The sequence below is a fragment of the Oreochromis aureus genome, linkage group 16 (assembly GCF_013358895.1).
Source record: "Oreochromis aureus strain Israel breed Guangdong linkage group 16, ZZ_aureus, whole genome shotgun sequence".
NCBI lineage: Eukaryota > Metazoa > Chordata > Actinopteri > Cichliformes > Cichlidae > Oreochromis > Oreochromis aureus.
The window spans coordinates 24,173,917-24,198,326 of record NC_052957.1 but is presented as its reverse complement, the minus strand read 5'-3'; the positions used below and the strand labels follow the sequence as shown (position 1 = coordinate 24,198,326).

At 39.5% G+C, this 24,410-nt stretch overlaps 1 protein-coding gene across 1 annotated transcript in view; it reads left to right on the top strand.

Moving 5' to 3' along the window:
- Window positions 1–24,410, top strand: part of cerkl (ceramide kinase-like) — a 32,834-nt gene that overhangs the window by 2,997 nt on the left and 5,427 nt on the right. The window contains exons 3-12 of the mRNA XM_031741429.2: window positions 454–569; window positions 7,750–7,980; window positions 15,169–15,300; window positions 16,058–16,121; window positions 18,794–18,924; window positions 19,047–19,121; window positions 22,861–23,038; window positions 23,627–23,692; window positions 24,152–24,189; window positions 24,289–24,397. Of these exons, the coding sequence (XP_031597289.1) occupies window positions 454–569; window positions 7,750–7,980; window positions 15,169–15,300; window positions 16,058–16,121; window positions 18,794–18,924; window positions 19,047–19,121; window positions 22,861–23,038; window positions 23,627–23,692; window positions 24,152–24,189; window positions 24,289–24,397 (1,140 nt within the window). The remainder of the gene's footprint in view (window positions 1–453; window positions 570–7,749; window positions 7,981–15,168; window positions 15,301–16,057; window positions 16,122–18,793; window positions 18,925–19,046; window positions 19,122–22,860; window positions 23,039–23,626; window positions 23,693–24,151; window positions 24,190–24,288; window positions 24,398–24,410) is intronic.

The window sequence follows — 24,410 nt, the reverse complement described above, 5'->3', positions numbered from 1 at the left end:
GGCTGTGTGACTTCCCATTGGCTGAAGTTGTGTGTCAGCTGGAGAAGCCAAAGATGGCAATGTTGGTATCGATAGTGTTGCAAAAGTGTCTAATCCGATAGTAATTTGGGGTATCAATTAGAGTTTGGGAATCGACTTTTTTTTTCTTTTTTTTTGGACCACCTCATTTTCAGCTGTTGGTGGAGTCAGAAACCTTTACCTTCACAGGCTATCGTAAAGTCTTCTATTCACCATTTTCACTAATTTCCATTTATTTTCTGACAATTTAAAGGCTAACAGACTAAGCAGTAAAATGATGAAAGAAATACTTAGTAAAACAATAAATTTTTTCTTCACTTTGACAATTATATAAATGTATAAATTTGTTATCAATCATAGATGTCAATATATATATATATATATCTATGACTTCCTATTGGACAAAGTAAACTGTGTCTGTTTAATGTCTGTCAGTGTCAATGAGTGCGTTGTGCTGCACGGGATCTTCAAACTGGGCAAGAAGAGTCACGACGTCCTGCTCACCCGAACCAAACTGACCTGGACCCCCATCATCCCGGAGAACCCCACAGGTCAGTTTCCATGGTGATGGGTTGTCATGGTGTTGAGGGCTGGTGTCAGACAGACAGACTGTGGGTGTTTTTCTCTCTGTATCTAGAAGCAGCTGGTGTTGTAATGGAGAAGTTATCTTGTGTTGAGACCACCTGAAACTTGACATCACACGCACGCACACACACGCGCGCGCACACAGTTCCATTGTGACACAATTAAATCCCCCTCCCCCTGGGTATGCTCCCTATTGCTGCAGTATGCGGTTTTTATTATTTGGAGGGAAAAGTCCTGTCATGCTAACAGCCTAAAGCTTCATCTTTTCAGTGTGAAATTGGCTCTTGTAGTTGACTGTGGAGTATGACTACAGCTTATCAGGACACTGATAAATCCAATACAGTTTGCCAGACTGAAATCTGCTGTCTGCACAAGCCTGTGTAAAATCATCAGATGTGTTTTTTGTGTATCTAACCCCTGTTTGAGCTGTTTATGTTTTAGCGTACATGTGGGTCAGGGAACAAACGAAAAAAGACCAAAGAAACATTTTTAAAAATGTTTACGTTTAATTCTGTTTTATAGATTGAATGACCTTTTTCCTGTGATCCTTTTTTGGCCCAAGTAGGATCTTTGTTCTGATTCTGAAATGGGTTAAAAATCTTCTGATCCATACAATAAATGGAAGGACACTGCATTTGCCAATGAGAAACTGGAGACGTTATCTAATATATGGTATAATGAAGATAAAAGATCATAATTATACATCATGTCCTGTAACAGGAGACATTTTTAGCTTGTATTTATTTACATTTAAGTAAATTAACTATAGCACTTTAGCTATTAGGAATTGACAGCCATAATTAGAAGATTATGATTGATTATGAGATGAAGTGTATCAGACTAATAGGGCAAGAATTGATATTCACACCTATATGCATTACTGAGGTAGCGTCATCGTCCTGTCTGCCTAATTGTAGAGATGATTAACCATCTTTATCTCACCTTTAATGATGAAATGGGGTTTTATTTATTTATTTATTGTGAATGCAGTTTGTCTTTAAGAGTTCTGTGTCTTCAGATGACTTTCATTGGGCTTTACACATCACTTGTTAATTCGCTTTTGACCCATGACTAGAGTGGTTGGATTTGTTGTCCTTCTTGTTCATTAATTTTTGAGGTTTTGAGTGCATTTTACCTCTTTTAGACAGTAGCAGTAGCAGAAAAGAGGAAATCTAGGAAAGGGAGTAGAGGAATGAAATGCAGCAAGCTCACAGGCTCAGAGTCGAATGAAGGACTCATTTACTGAGGGCATTTTTGACTCTGGGGTATGCACGCTACCCACTCTAGTAATCATGCTGTCTTTAACCTTCAGCTTGCATAGCTAAATAAATTAAATGCACCTCAACACTTGACTTAGTAGAAGATCTCTTCCCTCTTCACCCTTTTCCCCTCCATCTTCACCTGTCCTTATATCTACCATCTATACGTCCAGGCATCAGCACTCCATATCTCAGCAACATCTCCAGCATGCAAAACCAAAAGCCAGCACTGTGGTGGCTTTGAAGCTTAAACGACTCTGCTTTATTCTTGTGTAATATGGTGGTATCATTTTGCTGTGAGATTTTTGGTTGAAAACCGTTCAAACAGAACTGGTTAGTGAAGCAGGATGAAGGTGTAATTTAAATGTGTGTGTGTTGTTGAAGCCAATCTGTTTTGCTGTATTTCATCCAAGCTAATGTCATTAAGCCAGCACTGTGTGTGTGTGTGGGTGTGTGTGTATGTGTGTGTGTTTGTGTGTGTGTGTGTGTGTGTGTTGGCAGTAGTAGAGAGCAGTTGGTTCGGCCCGTGGGGGGTTATTAGAGTCTCTCAGTGTGAGGAGATTAACACACACACACATACAAACACACACACACATAGTCAGCCTGTCAGCATGCTGTGTGTGTGTTGATTAGATATTTCTATATAAATGGATCAGCTGTTATTGTTTGTTTCTACACATAAATCCATCCTGTCTGTCTCTCTGTGTGTCAGGGAGGTGAGATCTGAGCCATCAGACAGTTGTGTTGTGTCAAAGCAGGAACTTGCAGCTGTGCTAAAGAATTTAAAGCCCAAAATGCAGTTAGTGCACAAGAAATCAATGCACTGTTGGGAATCATTATACTGCCAAACACCCCTTTTTTGTAATATAAGAAACATGTTTACCTCAAGTTGTGTTTCATGTCGTAAGCAGTGAAGTTTTTGCAGGAGTGAAGCCTGTGCTCACATTCACATGAAGAAACTGAAACAATAGCGTCCAAATGATGGATGTGGTTTTTATTTTAAACAGAGGGATGATCGCTATTGTTTTGTTTTGTCTTTACAGTGATAAGCGTACTACATTCAGTCAACTTATACTTTATTATTATTGATTTAACTCTTCTTTGAACTGTTTTTGTCTTTGTGTTGGAAAACTGTAAATAATAGCATTTTATACCATCATAATTATTAATATTACCAATTATCATATTATCTAGGTCTCCATTTGTTTGCAGAAAAAGAACAGTATCTGGGTTAGGGGTTAGGGTTAGTTTTAAATAAATCTGCACAGTGATATGATGATACACACAGTTTAAGCACAGATTTATGTGTTACCACTGTTTGTGAATGTGGCCCAAGAATGAGATGACCTGTGTTTGATGCCCCTGATGTCAGATGTGAGGTGTGTATTGGTAGAATTTAGAGTCTGTACAGTAAATAACAAAAATAATGAAAAACTAAAAACGAATTTGAATATTATCCAGATAATATACCACCGAATTTCTGATGCTTGCCAAGCTAGAAAAGTTTAAACAAAATGTTACAGTGAAAACAAACTTTTTGAATTCATGAAGCACTTAATTTACCACAGAGGGGACAAAATTGTTAGAAGAAGTTAACACGAGACATGTGTAGAGTAGTGCAATCTGATTTCATACCTACTTCCAGAAACAAATGCACTCCTTTATTCACGTCACCTTATTGTACTCACTTTTTTTTGCAAAGGTCAAATTACTCCTGACTGAACAATCAAAGCCACTCCCTGCTTATCCCAGTACAGCCAACAGTAGTAGATATGTGGTAGAAATAGTGGTAAAAATGCACATTAATTTCCACTTCTTGAAATTGGTGGAAAACTTGTTTAAAATTTGTTGTAATTTGACTGGAAAAACATTTTAACTGTTCCCATGATACTGAAATGTCAGTTGACCAGAAGAAAGAACATTGTGTCTGTTTAGGATTATCATATTCGATGGTGGAGTAATGTATAGTGTAGGACTCCAGGAAATGAATGTAAGTCAGTGTAATGTTCTCTGAAGTGATGGAAACATGACTCCGATCCATAACTCCCCACAGTTACCACATGGCCTGGTCACCAAGAGACTGAACTGCCACTGAGAGTGTTTGTATGTGTGTGTTTGGGCCACGCACAGGTGCTAACATTTCATTTTTCCCCATTTTAAAATTATTTTAAGAATCAAATGATAGAATCCTCTGGGAAGTGAGTGGATAAATGGTTATTAAAATTAAAAGTAAAAAGAATAATTACATGACTAATGGCACATCAGTTTTATATAAATATATCTGCGTCTGTGTGCATGTGTGTGTGTGTGTGTGTGTGTGTGTGTGTGTGTGTGTGTTAGCACAGCAGGATGTGAGGACCTGATGGGAATCTCATCTCCATCTGGGAATGAACCAACGTGTGCGTGTGTGTTCACAGTGACTCTGTAGGTCCTGTCAGCTCAGATCAGAGTCATCTTTATTGGGTTAGATGGAAAATCATCTTCCTACCCCTGACAGTGTTCTGCTGTGTGTTTTTCTATCCAGGTATGCTTTTACTGCGTTGGCAGTGTGGTCGGGATCATTGTCATGCTGAAAAATTAAACCGTTTCCAATCACATGCCTTCCAGGTCATATTGCATGGTGGAACAAAATCTGATGGTACTTTTCTGTGTTGATAATTAATCAATTGAGACACAATCTCCAACACTATTGACTGACACAAATCATGACAGAGCCTCCACTGTGTTTTACAGATGGTTGTAGACAAGAACTCAACTGAAAATGAGTAAAAAAGCAGCCAATGTCCAAAGAAAAACTTTGAAAGACCTTCAGAAAGCCTGTTGCTCAAGACAACTTTAAAAATCACGAGAAAGTCTGGCTCTGTGGAAGTAAAATATAAAGAAATGAGGGGTTACTTCTGTATGTATTTTAAAGTTATATGTTAGACTATGTTTTAAAAAATTTATTAGATGTCTGTCTTTCTTGGATGTGGAGGGAAACCAAGGATAGAGGGTGCCTGTTAATATGTTAAAGCCACTTGAAAATAATTTATGATAATAAAGTAATGTGCCTTGACTTATTTTTCTGCTTCCAAAATCCACTTGTGTTTTTTCTCAAATTTAAAATGCATAAATTTGCACAAATGATAAAAATGGTTCGATTCCTCACCTTTAACCTCTCGTTTGACTCAGAAGACAAATACTTTAAATGCAAATAATATTAATTGGACACAATGAATGAAGACTGAGCAACAACAACCAGACAGACTGTTGTTACACACACGGTGACCCTGACATATGGATGCTGGTCTCTCTGGGGAACAGGGGAGGGTGACGTGGGCATATTTGGTGTTTGATAACAGCAGGAGGTATTTCATAGAGAAGGGGGTTAATCAGCTATCATTTATAAGCTTTATGAGCTGTTTACACTGTACTGTACAGGTGCTTTGCATCAGGTTAATATTTCTTTTTGTCTCTTTGAGCACAGAATTGATTTTCCTACTCTGGGTTTGTTATAGGGCTGGACATTTTCCATCATGTTCCTTAGCCTGTTTGAGTTCAAATTACATGAGATGTCAAGAGGCCCCTGTTTTGCGATTGTTAGATTATAACAGTATTAAATGAATACTGGCCAAACTGTTATTAGTTCATCATAAAATAAGCCACAGTTTAAGTGCAGCATTATAGGTTTTAAATCTGGAAGGATAGAAATATTATTTTTTTTAAAACATCTCTGTAGATTTGAATGTTTCTGGTGATTAAAGTGGAGTTTGTTTTTGTTTATGCACATCTACCAGCTGTACAATGCGTTTGTCTATAAAGCTACACATCTAATATGGCCATTTTCATTTTTTTCCCCCCAAAGGGAGGGAGTATGTAATCGGTTATGTTTTTCTGTCTGTCTATTTGTAAGCAATCTAGATACCATTGACAGCTTGAGCTGATTTTATTTGAGTGAAATTCTGGTCAAGGTCAACATCGCGCCCTTTAGGGGGCGTTGTGCTCTCTGAATGCTCTTATTGTTGCTATTAAAATTATTTTCAAGTCTGACTAACACTTTCTCTGAATTATTACAAAGGTCTTCAAGTAAATTTTTTAAATTCAGGTTGATAAAATGTCTAAAAATCTTCTCTGATGTGACGACTTTTGAAAATTTAAATGACGCTTAATTTTTTAAAAACTAGCCTTAGTAACTGACAAAATTGCTACTGTAAATATTGGATTTTGTTTTGGACATGTCGATTGTTCTTATTTCATTTAAAAATGTGTAATTTTGAATTAAATATCGGTATAGACAATAAATTCTCATCAACAAATGTGCTGTTGTTGAGAGGTTATTAAAATTCCTGCTATAAGTTCCAAAAAAGACCTCTGGATGTGCTTGAGTTCTACTTTTGTGCAAGTAGAAAGATGTTTTAGTGAGGTGTTGCCAGAGCAGCTTTACTGCACTGTGATACTGTATCTGGTCTCTAGACGTCTGCTGAAGTGAAGGAACACAGTTCTTTAAGAGGTAATTCAGTCCTAATATTATGACCACTGACAGGTGAAGTGAATGACACTGATTATCTCTTCATTGTGGATGGGATATACTGGGGAGCAAGTGAGCATTTTGTTCACAAAAGGAAGGAACAGTGGTGAACCAACGACAGGGTCATGGCCGGCCAAGGCTCACTGATGCATGTAAGGAGCGAATGCTGGCTCGTGTTGTCTGATCCAACAGACTTTTCTGATAGAGAGGTACCAGAACACACGGTGTGTCACAGTTTGCATGTTTGTTGTTTAAGTATGGGGCTGCATAGACGTAGGCTAGTAGTCCTGGAAGTGACCACTTACATCAGGATAGAAATATTTTATCATAGGATGAAGGTGATCACATCTTATAAAAAGGAGGGCTGAATCGATCATGAAAAAGGTGTTCCAGTGATCATCCACTGATCAAATGGGCACCTTGTTAATACAAACTTGAATATCTGTGAATTATTCTAATAGTAAATTTATGAAGATAATGAAGAACATCTTTAAGATTTCTAAAGCTGAAATGGCATCTCTTATCTGGTAAATCAGAATCCAGGCAAATTGGCAAAGTCATAAATTTTTTATCTGAAACCAACCAGTTTAATTTAATGTGAAAGCAAAAGTTTCCATAAGTTTGTTTATAAGTTTACATACTGTAAAGGGTATTTACAATTATATAAAGGTAATTATTTAAGTCCAAAGCTCCTTGCAAAAAAAAAAAAAACCACTCCAAAGTACTTGCACTACTGCCATCTGCAAATGAGCCACACACAAGCTCACTCAGACACAAAGTATTTTCTTTGTGCCTGAATACATATGTTATGTAACTCTGAATGGACTGTCTGAGCTATGCTAATATTATCCTCGGAGGATTAGAAGATTAATATGATGCTGGCCAATCAGGTTTCAGAATTCTTCCACGATTGTACTTGTTGATACTGTACTTTACATTCTGCTGACAGCAGCAATGTGTGGCGTTCATATTTGATTGACTATTCAAAACAATTTAAACATACAGTAAAACATCAATCAGACAAATAAATTACAGTGTTTGTTGTTAATGGTAATATCCTTTTATACACTTATTTTTTCGCAGTGGATTTGACTGTTTTATTTAACAAGACGTTAGTCTTAATGTTTAGAAAAAGAAAAAATGGCATTTTGACATTTGGGGTAAATCTCAGCATTTCATCTGTTCACACTGGTCAAGGATGTTTTTATCTTAGTTAAGGACTTTGGGTTAGATGGGTTAGAGACTGGAAGCAGAGGGAATCTGTTAGTCTGGTCCCTTTCAAAAACGTACCCAAACCTCTCAGATGTCCATCATGTACCTTGTTCATTAAACAGTGTGCTGTGTTCAAGTGCTGTCTGTTAACTACCTTTTTCTCTGCAGGTGAGACTGGTGTCCCACAGTCAGGTGAGGTGCTGCTGCAAGACATATTTGCAGTGAAGGTGAAGCGGAGGCGAGCTGCGGGCCAGGAGTCAGGGGGACCCGTGCTTGGTGTGGCTCTCTTCTGGTGTAGGAGGAAAGGGAGAAGGCTGGAAGAGGACACGCTGCACCTCCACAATGCCTCCTCAGAACACACACACACCTGGTACAACACCCTGAAGGAGCTGCTCACAGGTAACACAGACATTCAGACTGTCATGCAGTTCCTTCAGCAAGCACACAAAAGCAAACCAGGAGTTTAAAGTATTTAAACTCCTGGTTTAAATACTTTAAACTGTGGGCCCACATTGAACATCCAACTGTGATGGACTCACTGAAATGACACTGGCAGTTTGTGTTACATAAGAGCTGAAACAGGAGAAACGTGAGTCAGTGCTTCAGTGAGTGTCATACTCTAAGATGATTATACTGTACACACACACTGCTGAGTAATACTGTTATAACTAGCACGCTTAGCAGCTGTCCATTAGATGGTTTGATGAATGGAGACTTATTTAGATGGAGTTTGTCATTAAATTCACAAATGACAAATTTAAACTCATATTTTTATTTACATCATAGCTCATACAACTGTTAAATGAATGAATAAATACATGGATTCTTACTAGATATACAACATCTATATTTCTACACGTTTTTGTACAAATGTTGTCAGTAAGGTATCCTAAAAATTGCCACACCCACAACTGTAAATAAAAGGCAGCACCCTTTGTAGCAGAACAAAATTCTGATGCTGGACTGTTTTCTGGGCTCTGATTATTTGGTATTTTTGCTGATGAGATGCTGCCATGGCATATTAGTTGATTTTGGAGTCATAAAGTTTTTGATGTTCACTTTCTTTAACAAGAATGTTCTGTTTGGAAAAGCTGAAAAAGAAAAATTAAGTAGTAAAGTGTTGATAAAGTGTTGGAAATGTTTGCATTGTTGGAAAAATGAATTGTAATACATTTTTCATTAGGCCAGAATTTTAATTTGTTCTGATATCTGAAAAACTGTCATCGCCATCAACCTCAGCTGTTCTTTGTGTTGAGTGCTCATTCAGTGAAGATCGTCCTCATGATCTTAGCTTTTTAAAACCAGACACTGTCTTTGTGGGGTGTCTGACTTTGAAACCAGTGGAGGATTCTTGTCATGTTAATCTCAAGTCATTAGCCAGTGAGATAACTCTGCTTCATGCTCCTTTCTGATAATAATGGGGATCATAATTTACAAAATCAATGTTTTATTCAATAAGACTTGAAACTAGCTCGGAAAATCATTATGAAGTGTTCACAGAGGTTGCAGATCATGGAAACAAACCTTTGTGTCCAAAAACCTCTGTCCAGGGTTAAAGCACTTGTGCATTGGCTACAATTGTCAAGTCCAAAAGCTACATCCAGCTTTTATATACAGTCTGTTTTGCTAATTAGCAAATGTTAGCATGCTAACATACTTAACTAAAATACTGAACATGGTAATTAAAAATGTGGTTTATTGCAAGTGATTGCAATAAAACTTTGGCTTGCAAATTAATCTGGACCATAAACTGTTTAGATTGACAAAGCAGTTTTTTCTACAGTCTGTGGAAAGGTTGCAGTTTTTTTACTGGTTGTTCTGCTTAAATGTACTCACACCCTGCCATACCCATAGTTCAGCGACTTTAATGTATAACTTTTTAAAACCTTAAGTTATTTGGAACAAAACTAAGCTGAAATCTGTGCTGATATTTTTCTAAGCCAACATGGTCAGTCAGCACTGCAGCTGCCCAAGATATACCAGGATTTAAGAGGCACACCTTTGTGTTTTGTACCTCTGCAGATGATTTGCATGATGATGCAGTGCTAGCCGATTAAAATTTCATTGTTTTCTATCTGTTCATCACTCAGTTTAATGAGGTGAGTCACAGTTACATCAGACCGGAGAACTAATCTGCTAATCCACAGGAACAAAGACAAAGGATTACACACACGCACGCACACACATTTAGCAGTACTCAGTAAAGTGCTGTCAGCAGTTAAATCATGTTGTCTGCAGGAGAGATTAGTTACTGTCTGCATGAACACGTGTGTGTATACAACCACTTCATATTTAGTGCATAAGAAATATCTCTGAGGCTTGGAACTTTAGACAACATACACTGCAAGGCTGAAAGCATGAAGACGTGATTTTTTCTAGTTTCAGGTTTTCAGCAATATTTCTGAATCTGCAGCTGCAATAGCTTTAGCGTGGTCTTATTTAGGTGCTGGCCTGTTCAAGTTCAACCAAAGGTGTGCGATGTGTTTGACGTCCGAGCCTTGAGTTCAGTTCTTCTTCACCATGCTGGGAAAGAACCCCCAAAAAGCAATCTTATGTCTCTAACTCAGTCTCAAGTATCAAATAAAGTGCAGAAGATGTCACAGTTGTTTAGTTTCTTTATGTTCTATAGAAAAAATACACTGATGTCTAAAGTTTAGAATAACCTCTTCATTGCCCAACCACCTGCTGCTAAAGCTCTGGATGTTGCTGCAGTCGGACGTTCCCAGACGCTGATTTCCCAGGTGCACTGTAGTGGGCGGTGCGTGGCTGACAGTTAACACACAATAGAAATGTTGGAGTGCTTGTTGTGTGGATTTAACTCACATGGACACATTTTACATTTCAGTTCTTCTCTATTTGTCCAACCACGCCAACTGCAACAGAGACATTACAAGCTATCCATAAATGAAGAGGTCAGAGGTCACACACACATTACTGTCCTTTTGTCACCATGGCATCAGTCTGACATGTTATCGCTGGTCACCTGTCTGTCTGTCCATCTGTCTGTCTATCAAACCAGATTACCCATGAGGCCCTGCAGCAAAGTCACAACTTCTTCAAGTCTTTGTCTTATGGCCTCGCACTCACACTCACAGACATGAATGGCCCGCAGGTCGTGTGTCAGCTCAAGTGGTCACACTGCACATCAAGCTGTGACGGCTTTTGTGACTTTACACACCGCAGCAGAGGAGTCTGTGTGCCTGTGTGTGTGTGTGAAAGGTAAACACAGTCAGTAGCTCTGCCGCTGTGCGGACATTAAGCCTATTTTCCAGCCAGAGGTCAGTGTGAAAAGCGTATTGTTGTGCGAATCATGGCGTCACCGAGCGGGCAGTCCCGCCGCAGCCGACGCCGGCACCACTTCTTAACCTTCGGGTCTGAACAGTCATCTGCACAATGGTGAGCACAGCGCAGACACTTCCTGTTTCTGGAACCTCATTTTGTGTTGTTTGCTGTGTGAAGCAGCTGCAGAATGCTGTTCAGAAAGTGAATGGCAGTCAGTGACAAAAGGCGAGAACTGATGCCGTATAGACTCCAGTTCCATACACACAGTCAGTCTGCAGGATCAACTGACCGCAGTTGTTTAACACCACAACAGACTGACAGGCCGGTGGAAATCACAGGACAACTGAAGTGAGCGTTCATAGGTCACCAGGTGCCACAGCGACCCCTCCCAGATCTTTTGTCTTGAGGTTGCTGCTCGCTTACAGAAACCTTGGGGTCACAGTACCAGAGTAAAATGGGTGTTGTTAGTCCAGTGGTACTGTAAGTTGTCATATGGTCAAAAGGACAACATCAAAATGCAAGGTTGTACCTCTAGAAATGGAGTATAGTTGTGTTTTATTAAAGTCAGGAACCTGCTACCCATGCACTGTATTTTCCATCGCCTTTTATTTATATATAAGAGCTCCCGGGACTCCCAGGAGGATGAGTGTTACCATCTGAGGTGGCTTTCTTTACTCTCTTTAGAAAGGTGTTGTCTGGATTGTTCCACCTCAAATCCAAAATCTTGAACTAGTGAACCATGTCATCGTGGTGGACAACCAGATGTGTGAGTGTTTGAGCTGCATACTCCACGGGTGCAAATGCTCTGAGCACCATGTCACTAATAGTTTGATATTGATACCCTTGCTCCCTTTTCCTATAACCCCTGTCAGCCCGCACTGTCCACTGTGACTATCATTTATAATTATAATCCCCTTAATTACAAAATGTTTCAACTTGCAGTGATTAAAAAAAAAAGTGTAAAGTAGCACATTTTCACACTAGAGAAGCTGATACAGACTGAGATTGATCTAATGACTGCATGCTAAATGCTTCACAGAAAACTTGTGTAGGTAACATGCTTGTAATGAATCTGTGAAGTAATTAAAAATGATCTAAGGATGGAAAGATTTGGATTTCTTTAGGTTTACCATGACCTGGATGACTGAGAACGTACACAGCCAGGAAAAATGATGTTTGAAAGCTATAATAAGATGGAGTCTGTTTTTGTAAACAACATGCAGCAGTCCAGTCTTAAGTGCTCAGTCAGAAACTCAACACTACTCCTTGACGACACAGGGATTGTTTACCATGGTAACATTTCAGCAGCGCCATAGCAACCTGTCATTGGTCAAGGCTCGGAGATGATCTGATGGATACTTGACCTCTTTATATCTGTGAGTCTGTCGTCTTCTTACATTTCTTGTGAAGATGGTTCCTTTATGATAGAAAGCATGTGTTTATGGATCAACAGTGTGAGAGTGATTTCGGTCATTTTTAACACATTATTAGCTTTTATAAGCAAGTTGCCAGTATACACTCTGTAAAAGAAGTGTAACTGGTCTAAATGTTAAGTCTTTATTTTTCAACATTCTGGAAAACCCACTCATTTTCAAATGTACAGTTCCCTATTCCTGGATTGCATAAGAAATTGAAAGCACAATGTCTAGTAAGAAAGATAAAAGCCATCTGTCATCAAAAGGTCTATCTAAGCTTATGTGCTGCATGTCTGCATGTTCTGGAGTTTTGCTGTAGACTGAAGAGTCACTTGAACCAGAACCTGCAGCAGGTGGAGAACAAGACAAAGACAACCACTGCTAACGCCAAAATCTACCACTACTGTACTGTGCACTGTTACTACAAGAAAAGATCTCACCATAAGAAAAGTCATCAGTAGTCACTAAAACTAGGCAATCAGTGGGCAATCATGTCATTATTTTATTTAATTTACATGTATTTTATTTAGTATGGGACGCAGCGAAATCTATTTTTTTTGTTGTTAATTGGTTAAAAGTGTGCAGTCATTTCAAGATGTTGGGAGTGTGCATGCACTCCCTGCTGAAGTTACTCTCTTTCTAAAATTCATCCAAGGTGGCTTTAAAAAAACTGCAACAGAATCAGCTGCTCCTGTGTTTTGCTCAGTTTAAGTAACACTGATGGATGGTGGTGATACCAGTAAAACAGCTCTGGTGGTCAAAAGAGGTTTCACAAGTATGGGACAGAAGTTACTGCAACAATTCCAGTTTAGGGTTTCCTGGTATTGAACTTACTGAACTAAATACTGACCTGATAGGCAGTTTCATAAGCCACTTTAAAAGTACTGCCAATCCCACCAAAGAATACTTCCAGATTTCAAAATAAAGGTTTGTTTGGTTTCCATTTCTCTTGTTATTAGCAGTTGAAGAGCAGAATAATCCATGCTCGTTAAACTGAAGGAGAATCAATTACAGCACACATGAATAAATATTGAAAACTAAGCAATCCAACTTTGCTCCTGATGATAATAATGAGACCCTCAGTTATCATCACAAGGTCCTTTCTTATAATTATAAGATCAGTAAGAGATAAGGTGTCTTTTGAGGCCTTTTTTAATTGATTTCATTTCCACATAAAACCAAAAAGAAATGTAGGTTTATTCAGGTTTGTTTGTTTAGTGCTGCAGCACAGATGTGTTGCTTAAAATGGAAATAGGCCTGAGATTTGTGGGACAACGACAGGGTGGAGATCCTGGTATTTGATGGGGGACCACTAGAGAGAGGTGGAGGTGTCGGGTAGCTCCTCACAGGAGCTCCGGAGAACCTGGTCAGAGCCGTGGGGTGGAGTGATGGCAGGAGGTGCACAGTGTGTATATGTGTGTGGGGGTCATTAACAGGGCGAGGTCACGGCCTTTTGGGAGCAGATTATAGTAATGAGAGGGATAATGGAGCTGGTGTGTGTGTATTGATCTGAGATGGTCCAGAGGGATTCATAATGCGGTCTCTAAATCTGCCTAATGATGCGTCATACAGGGGGTCTGTGTATGTGTGTAGTGTGTCGATATTATGAAACAACACACACACACCCACACTCAGTGTATCAACCAGTGTTGGAGATGTAAACAATATTCTGATCTATCAAACAGGCCACCTCCACATATACTGAAGCAGTTGTTTAGACACGTGTGTCATCTGTTTATTTATATACCTCTCTGGGTTAATACTTTAAATTTAGGGTGCAAGTCAGTTTCTGATCCATGCAGAATTTTAAGTGAATATGTTCTTCAGTTTGTTCAGATACTTAATGTCAGCCACAATAACAAAGTGTGTTATGATGAGTGTTCAAGTAATGACAGTCAGCTGTTGGGCTGATTGATTATGTTTGTCATCACTTGGTAAGTTGATTGTTGTTTTAATGAATTCATTAAGTGCTCATATTAAAATGTTAGTAATTTTAGAAAAATATTTGCAGTCTTCCAGATCTCATTGTCTAAATTGAAAAGTTATTTAATTTTTAATAATTAATTGCACCTTTTGGGGTGCAATTACCTGCTTCACCAATCAGAACATAGCTGCAGGAGGACGTGAAGTGGAACCCTCAGCTGGCTATGATGAAAGATAGTTCATAGACATTTTATAATCCAGAACTTTATGTAATCAGCAGCAGTAATGTTTCTATTGTATCTTATTTGTTCACTAAAAGTAGCACATGGACACATTTTTTTCTTTCATTTTTGACTTTTTAAGGGCACTATACTGTGGACCAAAACACACAGTGACATGTGGTGTAGTTCGAAATATTACTTACAGTCAAGGAGCTATGCTAGTAGCAGTGTAAAGCCGCCAGTATACCCCATTGCAACGGTTGCTTCAGGTACTGCCGGTAACGTCATCACACAGCAACTCCTGAAAAGCAGATGTCACTACTCAGATATTTGCTAAATGCTAATAAACATGAAGTGCAACAGAGTCTCAATAAAGGAAGATTCAGAGGATTAAAAACTCATGACTGTGAACCAGTTTGCCACCAACTGGTTTGCACATCTGGGCAAAATCTCTTAGTAATGCATGGAGTCGTTTTTGATCCTCTGAAAATGGGGGGACTCTGCATGAAAATCACTGTAATTACTGAAGTGTTAATGGAGAGCTTTTGAATTAAAGCTGTGTCTACTTCACATCTACTGTTGTGGTATCACTGTGCTAAGACGTATGGACCTAACTATCTTTTAGTCTGCTGAATAATAACTGACTCATAGCCCATCACTAGTGTTGCTAACCAACCATTGCAGGGTTTCATTTTCTTTCAAAATCCAACCTGTGATCCACTTGTTCAATGTGTGTGTGTATTCAGGGTTCAGCAGCCGTCCTACGTATCTGAAGGTCTTCATCAACCCCAGCAGCCACAAGAAGGAGGCCGTCCACATCTACAGAGACCACGTGGCTCCTCTATTCAAGATGGCTGACATCCGAACCGACATCACCGGTTAGTCCATCCAAGTATTTATTTTTCTGCTCAGTAGAAACACTGAAAAATTAGATTAATAAATATAAATTAATTTACGTATTTTTGTGTGTTTATTTTTTAAATATAAAACTGTGTGAGGCAGGGTTTTAACAGCTAGATCTTTACTGTCACCAGACATGATACTGAAATCTGTGTGCGCGTGTGTGTGGAGGGAGTCCAAAGGTCAGAGTTAATGGCAGTTTCTGGTCGCTAGGTAACCTGATATAGGGGGCGGAGCTTAGCCCATCTGTTGTGACAGAGGGAGACAGCCTCCTCTGCACTCCTCCCCTCATCTTCTCCATCTTTTTTCCTCTCCTTTCCTGTCTCCTCCTGTTTCCAATCATTTGCTCTTGTCTCATTTCCAGTGCATCTCCTCTCCACTATTCTCTTGTTTTCTCTCCACCTGTCCTCTTTTCACCTTTCTGTTTTCCTCTCCTGCCTCATATCCTTGTTTCCTCTTTCCTTCTCATTTCCTATCTTCTTCTCTCATCACTTTTCCCATGTTTCCTCTTTCTCCTCCTTTTTTCTTGATTCCTCCTGGTTGCTTCTCCTCTCCCCCTCTCAGCAGATGGTGTGATATCCGCTGTCCCACTTTTTTTTTGGCAGTCATCAAACACACTTCATCTGACCACCACACATATGCACGAACACTTTATCTCTGTCCATCTCAATGTCTCTCCATCTGCTTACTTATTTTTCCCCCTCTCTCTGTCTTTACCTGTCTTTCTCTCTCCAGTAACAGAGAGGAAGGGTCATGCTCTCTCAGTGATGAAGGAATGCAAACTGGATGAATATGATGGGTTAGTCATCTATCTCTTTGTTGCTTTCAAAATCATTGCTTTGTTGGGAATCATCAGGATTTTTCCGTTAAAAAATCCAGAGTAAGAAATTATTAAAATAATTTATAATTTAAATGTTGCCTTTATTATTTTTCATCCATAGCTTCTCAGTATCATAATATGTTGCTTTCTGAACCAATCTGTGCCTGATTACAGACAGGTGGAGCCACCTTTAATTGTGCTGAAAGTAGTCAACGCACTTGAAGATGATCACATGATCTGCTGTATCCACTTAGCTGGCTACAAAACATTCACAAGAAAAAAGGGGCCTCGGGCATATCAGTGTGTCAAATATCAAGTAGACGTTTCTGTATGTTAAACTTAAAGCAACCCGCTGTCAGCTCTGTGAGATCGATGAAACTGTCTGTAGCTTTTCAACTGGATGAGTCTAAAATATGCACTTGAAGGCGAAATAAATGATCTCAGGTCCAGGTTAAAAGAAAGCCAGCTGACGATCAGCTGGTGCCTGTTCCTCAGGAGGACAGGTGATAGAATTTTACAGTTGGAAATAGTTGACTGTTTAAAGGTAAGTGCGCTGACATGAAAGTTACCATGTTTAAGTTGTGACATCATCCTGCAGCTGAACTGAGGTGAACTGGATAATCAAACAGCAGTTTACTGTCAGAGGCGGACACTGAAACACACTGACCCTGACTGATCTCACACACACACACACACACACACACACACAGATAAGATGATCAAATACCAAACATTAACTGTTCACTTTGTTGTTAAAGTTATTATTAGTTAAATAACTTCTCATTCCAATGATAGAACAGCAGCTACAAGTACAAAAACAGCTATCAAATTCTCATCACTCTTTTTCTGATGGTTTGTGTGCGTGTGTGTGTGTGTGTGTGTGTGTGTGTAAGCAGCTTTTGTGCTCAGCCCTCATAAAGCTTAATGTGCTTAGAGAAGATTAGCTCCGCGTTGCTAAGCTAGCTGCTGAGTGTGGGTAGGTGGGTGTGTGTGTGTGTGTGTGTGTGTGTGTGATTTGGTTGAAACCTACATTTGCCAATTAGGTTGGCTGTCACCGTGGCGACTACAGCTCCAGGTAATCCCATACTCAGGAAGAGGGGGAGGGGACGGAGACTGTTCACCTCCCATTTACTGCAAATAAAGACTCGGATGATGAACCTTCTCACTTTCTCACTTTTCTTTTACTTTTTTTCATTAATACTAACAAACAATAACTGCCTCCCACCCTACCCTAAAATAAAATACAACTTTTTTTTTTCAAAAGCGATCAAAATATGAGTTTTATCTTTCGTGTGACTCTGTATGGGTCATTAGTAGAAATGTGAGTGTAAATGATTCCCTCTCTGTCTCTTTGAGCTTACCATATGATAGACTCTCCAGAGTGTATCCTTTTTCTCACCCTGTGATTGTGATTTTTTTATTTCTTTTCTCTCCATCTGTTATGGTTAAAATATTGCTCGAAACCATTTCACACCATGAGTTACATATAATATTTGTTTGTGTTTTATAGTCAACTTTATAAAGATTCTAAAACACAACCAGAGAATGTAAATAAAACACAAGACATGGATTATACTACTGCCTGTTAGTGTGTAGACCTTTAAAAAAACCCAGCAATCATAAATATTAAAGAGTTCATGAACTCTGGTGACTGTAGGAGGGCAATTCACTGGAGCCTTTCAAAATAAAACCCGTCACAGTCATTCTGAAATCCAGTTTCTGTGTGTCTGTTGGTCCCAAAATAAAGCTATCCACTAGTTTAGTTGTAGTTTAATTCTAGTATCAAAACTTGGGTGCTGATGTTTTTCTACTGAACAAGAAATGGTGAGAAATATTTGTGCTTAATTAAAATACAAACCTTTGCAGTGAAAATACAACCTAGAGTATTTATAAATATCCATTCACCATCCGTCGATATTCATCAATACAGGGCCGCGGAGTGGAGCTTGCTTCTGGTGTCGTAGGGTGTGAGGGAAGGTATAACCTTCACACCTGCAGCCTACTTTGAACCATCATTTAACCTGCATGTTGGGTAACCTGGAGAGAACACATGTAGGCACAGGGAGAATGTGCAAGCTTGATACATTTGTTAAAAGAAATAAGTACTCAGCATCACACATTCAGGACCACTCTGCACAAACACTTTAGTTAGTGCCCAAAAACCTTCAGGTTACTTACCCTGTTGTATTATAAAACAAATTGTCAGTTTTACTAGAAAAGCCACATCCTCTGCTGGATGGTTATATGATTTTTCATCCTCAATGGTTTTCCTTTAAATCATCAGGAGTTTGAGATCTGTCAAATGTCTTCTAGGTGCATTATACTTTTTGTGGCTGTGAGTTTGTTAAGCCCGCTTGGGTCCAAATAATGTAAATGTTGTCATTAGGTGCCAAGATTGAGTGTCTGACAATTTTTTGTGGCCATGCGTCTATGGAGACTTTACGTTTCAAAGAGCCAACAATGGATCAACACTTCAAGCAGACCTCAAAAGCGCTATAAGAGGACTATAATGTCAGTGAAGTCTGTGTCCTTGACTTAGTACAGCCATCTCACTGACCTTCACAATAAACCCTTATTTAGATTTGGATGATTGAGACTGACTTGTACATGTCTACCTGTCCTCACACTAGTTTTTTCCACCTGTCCATCAGGGTGGTGTGTGTCGGTGGAGATGGTTCAGTTGCAGAGCTGTGTCATGCTCTGGTCCTCAGAGCCCAGCTGGATGCAGATTCCCCAGAAAAACCAGTGAGAGCAACACTGCCACTGGGAATCATCCCAGCTGGTAAGAGAGGGCATTCTCATATAGAACCACTGCTTTAAGGTCTCGTAAGGTTTGGTATGTTGGTGTGCAAAAAACACGACATGAAGTATTTTTATTAACTGTCTGTCTTCACATGTTTGCAGGTTCCACAGATGTGGTTTCCTGTTCTGTTCATGGAGTCAGAGATCCAGTCACTGCAGCCCTCCACATCGTCTTGGGTAAAGCTTACTTGTTGTAGATCTGTTACATAGATTGGGGTTGGTTGGAATTGTTTTTAGTAAATCTATATTTGGATCACCTAGCGTCATCTATGCCTTTTTATAAACCTGTCACGTTTATGTCGAAGATGTAACATTTTCAAGGACAAAGCTCTGTTCTGGTTTAATATTAAATCTGTGGCAATCGTAGCCAGGTTCTTCGTGTAACAAACATGTAATTTCCTTAAAGCATATCACAGGGAGCCAATCAGGAGCTTGTGCCCTTTCTAAGCTTTGCTGTGATTGATTGAGTGTCAGTCCGGCAGCAGGGACAGTGTTTAAGAACAAACAAACATGCAGACAGACGGTGAGACTGGACTCTGGAGGGAGTGAACAGACAGATGTCTAACAACAGGGTCTGTTTCACTCGAAATCCCTAAATCACAGGTTTACACTGTTCACAGCAGCCCCGCCCCCTTTGTCTCTGCCCACCACACTGTCAGGTAAACACGGTAACCAATCAGACAGCAGCAGGGCGGGCAGCTGTGTTTGAATGACAGCTTATGGCGTGATGATGTTTCATTGTCACTAATTAATACTGCGAGCTGAGTTCGTATGTGTGTGAGACAGATGGGAAAATTCAATAGCCCTAATGAGACTACTTCCTGAACAATAGAAAACTGTTAAAATTCCCAGGTAGGAAGCTGTTCCCACGGACTGCAGGTGAATTTTCCTGTCTTCATAACACTGATGAGGTGGGCTCATCCACAGTCACATGATCTCATTGCTGGACGTTAAACTACTAACAGGGGCGGAAGCATCAGTGCTGTTGCTACGGTTACCAGAGCCTGAGCATCCCTTGAAAATAGCGGCTTAACTGTTGACCTTTTATCAACTTATGTTTGGTAGCTGCAGCTGACACTTAAAATGTTCTGTATGTGAAATGGCCTTAAGTTGTTTATAGGCGTGTGTCAAACTTTTGGTATTTCTAGCTGTTATTTTGTATATAAAAAAGGGTTTCAGCTGTAGTGAGATCTACTGGTGAAAGCTACAACAAATGGCTGCAGGCTGCTATCCAACAAAAAGGAAACACAATTGGCTATTAGCATTGCAGGGGGGCCGGGGGGGTGTTCTGTGTGCAAAGTAAAATAATATAAGCATCCAAAATTAAACTAATGTTTGGAAAAGCTGTGTTCAAAATTCATTGCTCTGTTTAACAGAGGCTGGAAAATCCTTCATAAGGGCCAATTCTGTCCTCATCTCTAAACATAAATATATAACAGCATGACATGAAAGTCACCAACTTGACCAATTTGCAATAATCTCATCAATGATCATCTTACCCGTTTAAAGCAGTTTGCCTCGTTCATTGGTGTATGAAAAACTACTTCTTGCTCACAGAGTTAAAATTTTTCCAGAAGTTCAAAACCTGCTGAGTCTTTTCTAGCCTGGCTCGTTAGAAACCTTCACTGCAGCTATGAGTGGAACAAAAATAGAGACCATTTTAGCAATATGTGAATTTCTCTTTTCTGATATAGCAGCAAACCCAAAGCAATGCAATAGCCTATACACTGAAACTTCAGCATACTGTATCTCCAGACTCACAAACAGATTCAATATTATATTGATATATATTAAATTAATACTTGATGGTTGGTCCTCCTGGTGTTTGGAGGGGTATCTTTGTTGGCACTGTCATCATAGCAGTAACGAACAACCAGAAGGCAAGCTGGTCGAGGTTCAAATAGCAATCAGGATTAGCCAAGCTAGCTGTCTGGGAGTAACAACAGCCTGATGTAACTCATATACAACAGTCTGAATAATTCGATTTTTGACATTTTGATGCCAAAAGTACAAGCAATATGGCACATTTACAAGTGCATAAATGAAGCATGAAACTAGTACATGTGAACCCTGCTTTACAAAAGTGTCCGCCTGCATCGGATTTTTACCTGCATTTATGCACAAACCAGTAATTTTTGTGCAGGTCATCTACTAATTAGTACTGGGCAGTGTAGAAATATTGCAGAAAATGTAGAAAGTTTTGTTGCTGCTTTGTCTGCAGGTTTTTTTTTCATTATGAACACTCTGTTCACTTCAGGCACATTACAGTAATTTCTGCCTTGGCACAGAATGACTATAAGTCTACCATCATTAATGATTTACTCAAAAACATGAACATTGGAAGTTATAAGAACTGCCACAAGTCCTGAAAAAGTCTCCAAGCTTTCTCCATGAGGATGTTTCACAGCGTCAACAAACTAACCAGCTCCTCAGACACTGAGCCGACTCCCTGTTCGCTGTTTGCTCACATGAACGCATTAAAATAAGTTAATCATTCAACTCTTCTAGAGTTTTTAAATGTTAATAGAATGAATGTATCAAATTCTGATGATAATAATAATTAGAGCCATTTCACTTTGACATATTACATGACAGTAATAATTTGATTGCTATGCTATCAATCCAAAAAGCCCAGCAGCCTTCTTATACAGTGACATAACAACATCTCCACAAATTGCTGGGGTACTTTTTAAAGTATGTTTTAGAAAAGCTCGTTTCACGAGGGGGAAAATTATGGTTTAATTCAAGAAAAAACAAAGTTTAAAGTTACAGCCTTGGAGCTGAGCAGCAGCCCTAAATCCTCTGCTGGTGGTTTCATGTGTCCATTTTTAGCGCCCCCTCAAAAACGAGGGCTACCCTTTAAATAAATTAAAATTCACTTATGTTGCAGTTGTGCAGCAGTCTGTCATCGGTCATCCAGCTCGTGTGACGCTAACACAGCTTTCTAATAATCAGTTAGTTTACTGCTGAATTAACTCAGTCATTTTGGTGTTTTTACTTTCACTGATTATTATATTTGTACCTAATATATACAAGATATATTAGGTACAAATATTTTTTTTACATTCAACCAATTCATCCACTATATTTTTGAATAAGAGCTACCAATATGGTATGGAAATAAATCCTAAAGGTGGATTAGGAGCCAAACAGAAAGATAATGACTTTGTGATGTAAATGAATATTGGTTGGACCTTTTAAGAAGCGCCGCAGGTTTGATCTCGGTGACACACTGACCGTCTCAGCTTTAATCCTGTGCAACACACACTGACACACAAACACACTGACAACACGCCATATGGTGAGGAAATCAGATTCTGTCCAGAGAGACAGACAGGCAGTCAGACAGACAGGTGCGGAGACAGCAGTTCAGTTCAGTAGGTTACAGCAGGTATGTGGCCAGATGGCCCGCTTAGTGCGTGTGCCTTTGTGTGTATCCATCTAAAAGCTGATGGAGCATCTCAGTAAAGGAGCTTGGTGGAGAAATCTGGTTATTTTTTAAATTATTTTAGTTATTTTTATGGTTTGTGCTGCGTTCAAAGGCTGTAGAAAAATAAAGCCGTAAGCAGTGTTTGACGTGGAAGCCATATTTTTACTACACATATAAAAAGAAGTTTCCTCAGATTCATTTCAATCCTCGGAGTTATTAATCGGCTTCACACATTTGCTTAATTAGCCGTATTTTAGACTGTGTGTATTTATACGTATCATTTTTTAGGGATAAAAACCACAAAATGTACAAACGCATAGTAATGTTACAAAATTATTCATTTTCAGTGTGAAGGCTTGGAGTAAGAGTTGTGTGATGTCCTCTGAAGTGATGGAAACACAGCTGTGTGTGTGCTGCATCCTAACTGTTTCTAATGAATCGTTTAAAGGGTCTTCTCTCGGTGTGCTGGTGTCTCTCTGCCTGCAGGTCACCTGCAGCAGGTGGACATGTGCAGCTTCTCGTCTCATGGCCAGTTGGTGCGATTCGGTTTCTCTGCCATGTTTGGCTTTGGCGGGCGGAGTTTAGCGAGGGCAGAAAAGAAGAGGTGGATGCCATCGTCACGGCGGCGAGAGTATGCTCTGGTTAAGACGCTGGCTAGGCTGAGGTGACACACACACATATAATTTTTACTTTTAAATGTAAATGTGCATTCCTAAGGCCTCAGTCAAACAGACCTGACTGACTGACCTCAGTGACCCCATAGCAACCACTGGTCACTAAGGAAAACTGTATTCCATGACTGTTTGGTTGCTGGAGGTTGTTAGCTGTTGCTGAGTGAAACTGGTCACAAAGAGGTAAACAGTTCTCCACGGTGCTTGTGATGCTTTTGATTGCTAGAAGGTTGCTGAGGTCACTCGTAGTTTGTATGCATGACACTGATTTGTCTGCAAAAATATTGTCTGTTTCCTGTTAGCATCCAATTTTTATCATTTCACTAAAGCTAGAGTCTGTGTCTTCCATGTGGCAATCTGCTAGCAACACAAGCAATCACAAGGTGATTTTTGGTGCATCACTTTCTTTGCCACCATTTTCACACGCTGAAAGCAAGCATCCTCCAGCAACCACTCGTAAAATACATATTTTTCCTTAGTGAATGGAGGTTGCCAAGGGGTTGCCAACTTGTCTGACTGAGGTCTAGCTAGGTCTAGGACTAGCTGGTTTCTTATTTCTTTTTTTTTTCTGTCTCCCTCAGACCGGAGGACTGTCAGCTTTCCTTTTTATCAGCAAGGAAGTCAAACAGCAATTTGTTTGTACAGCGGTGAGAAACACGCGCGCACACAAGCACGCACATACGCTCTGTGATGTTGGATGGTACATCTAAAGTGTCTTCAGACCACCATAAAAAACAATATGCATTTGTTTAAACAGGTTACAAGCACTCAGAGGAGACTGTAATTGTTCCACACCAACAGTGTTTGTTAGTTTGCTGCGCTGTTACATTTACTCAGCAGCTGAACCAGAAAGGCAAACACACCACGTAACAGCTCGTCTACTACAGAGACTTACAGCATAAATCTACCAGAAACAAAATCAACGTAAATTTATTAAGAACAGTGTGGAGGAGAGCCTGTTTGAGTCGAAACTGTTGTTTTACCATGATTAGTTTAATAACTGGCTCTGTGTTTGACGATATTGGTCCGTTATATAAATTTTCTTCACTATGAATGCAACTCTTCTGTCATGTTTGAAAAATTAACTTGATTTTTTTGCTTCTCAGAGATAAGGACCAGGACCAAGACCAGGACCCAGAGTCCGGTAAAACCACTACTTCTCTATTAAAATGGACAAATGAGATTTTAATCGCTACCAGCTACTCTCTGTCTTACTTTTTCTTTCTTTGATTTGTGTGTACAGAGGGGGAGGAGTCCTGGGTGACCAATCAGGGCCTGTATTTGAGCATCAGCATCATGTCCATCCCTTGCCTGAGTCCACACGCACCTCAAGGACTAGCTCCAAACACCAGGTACACAGTGTAT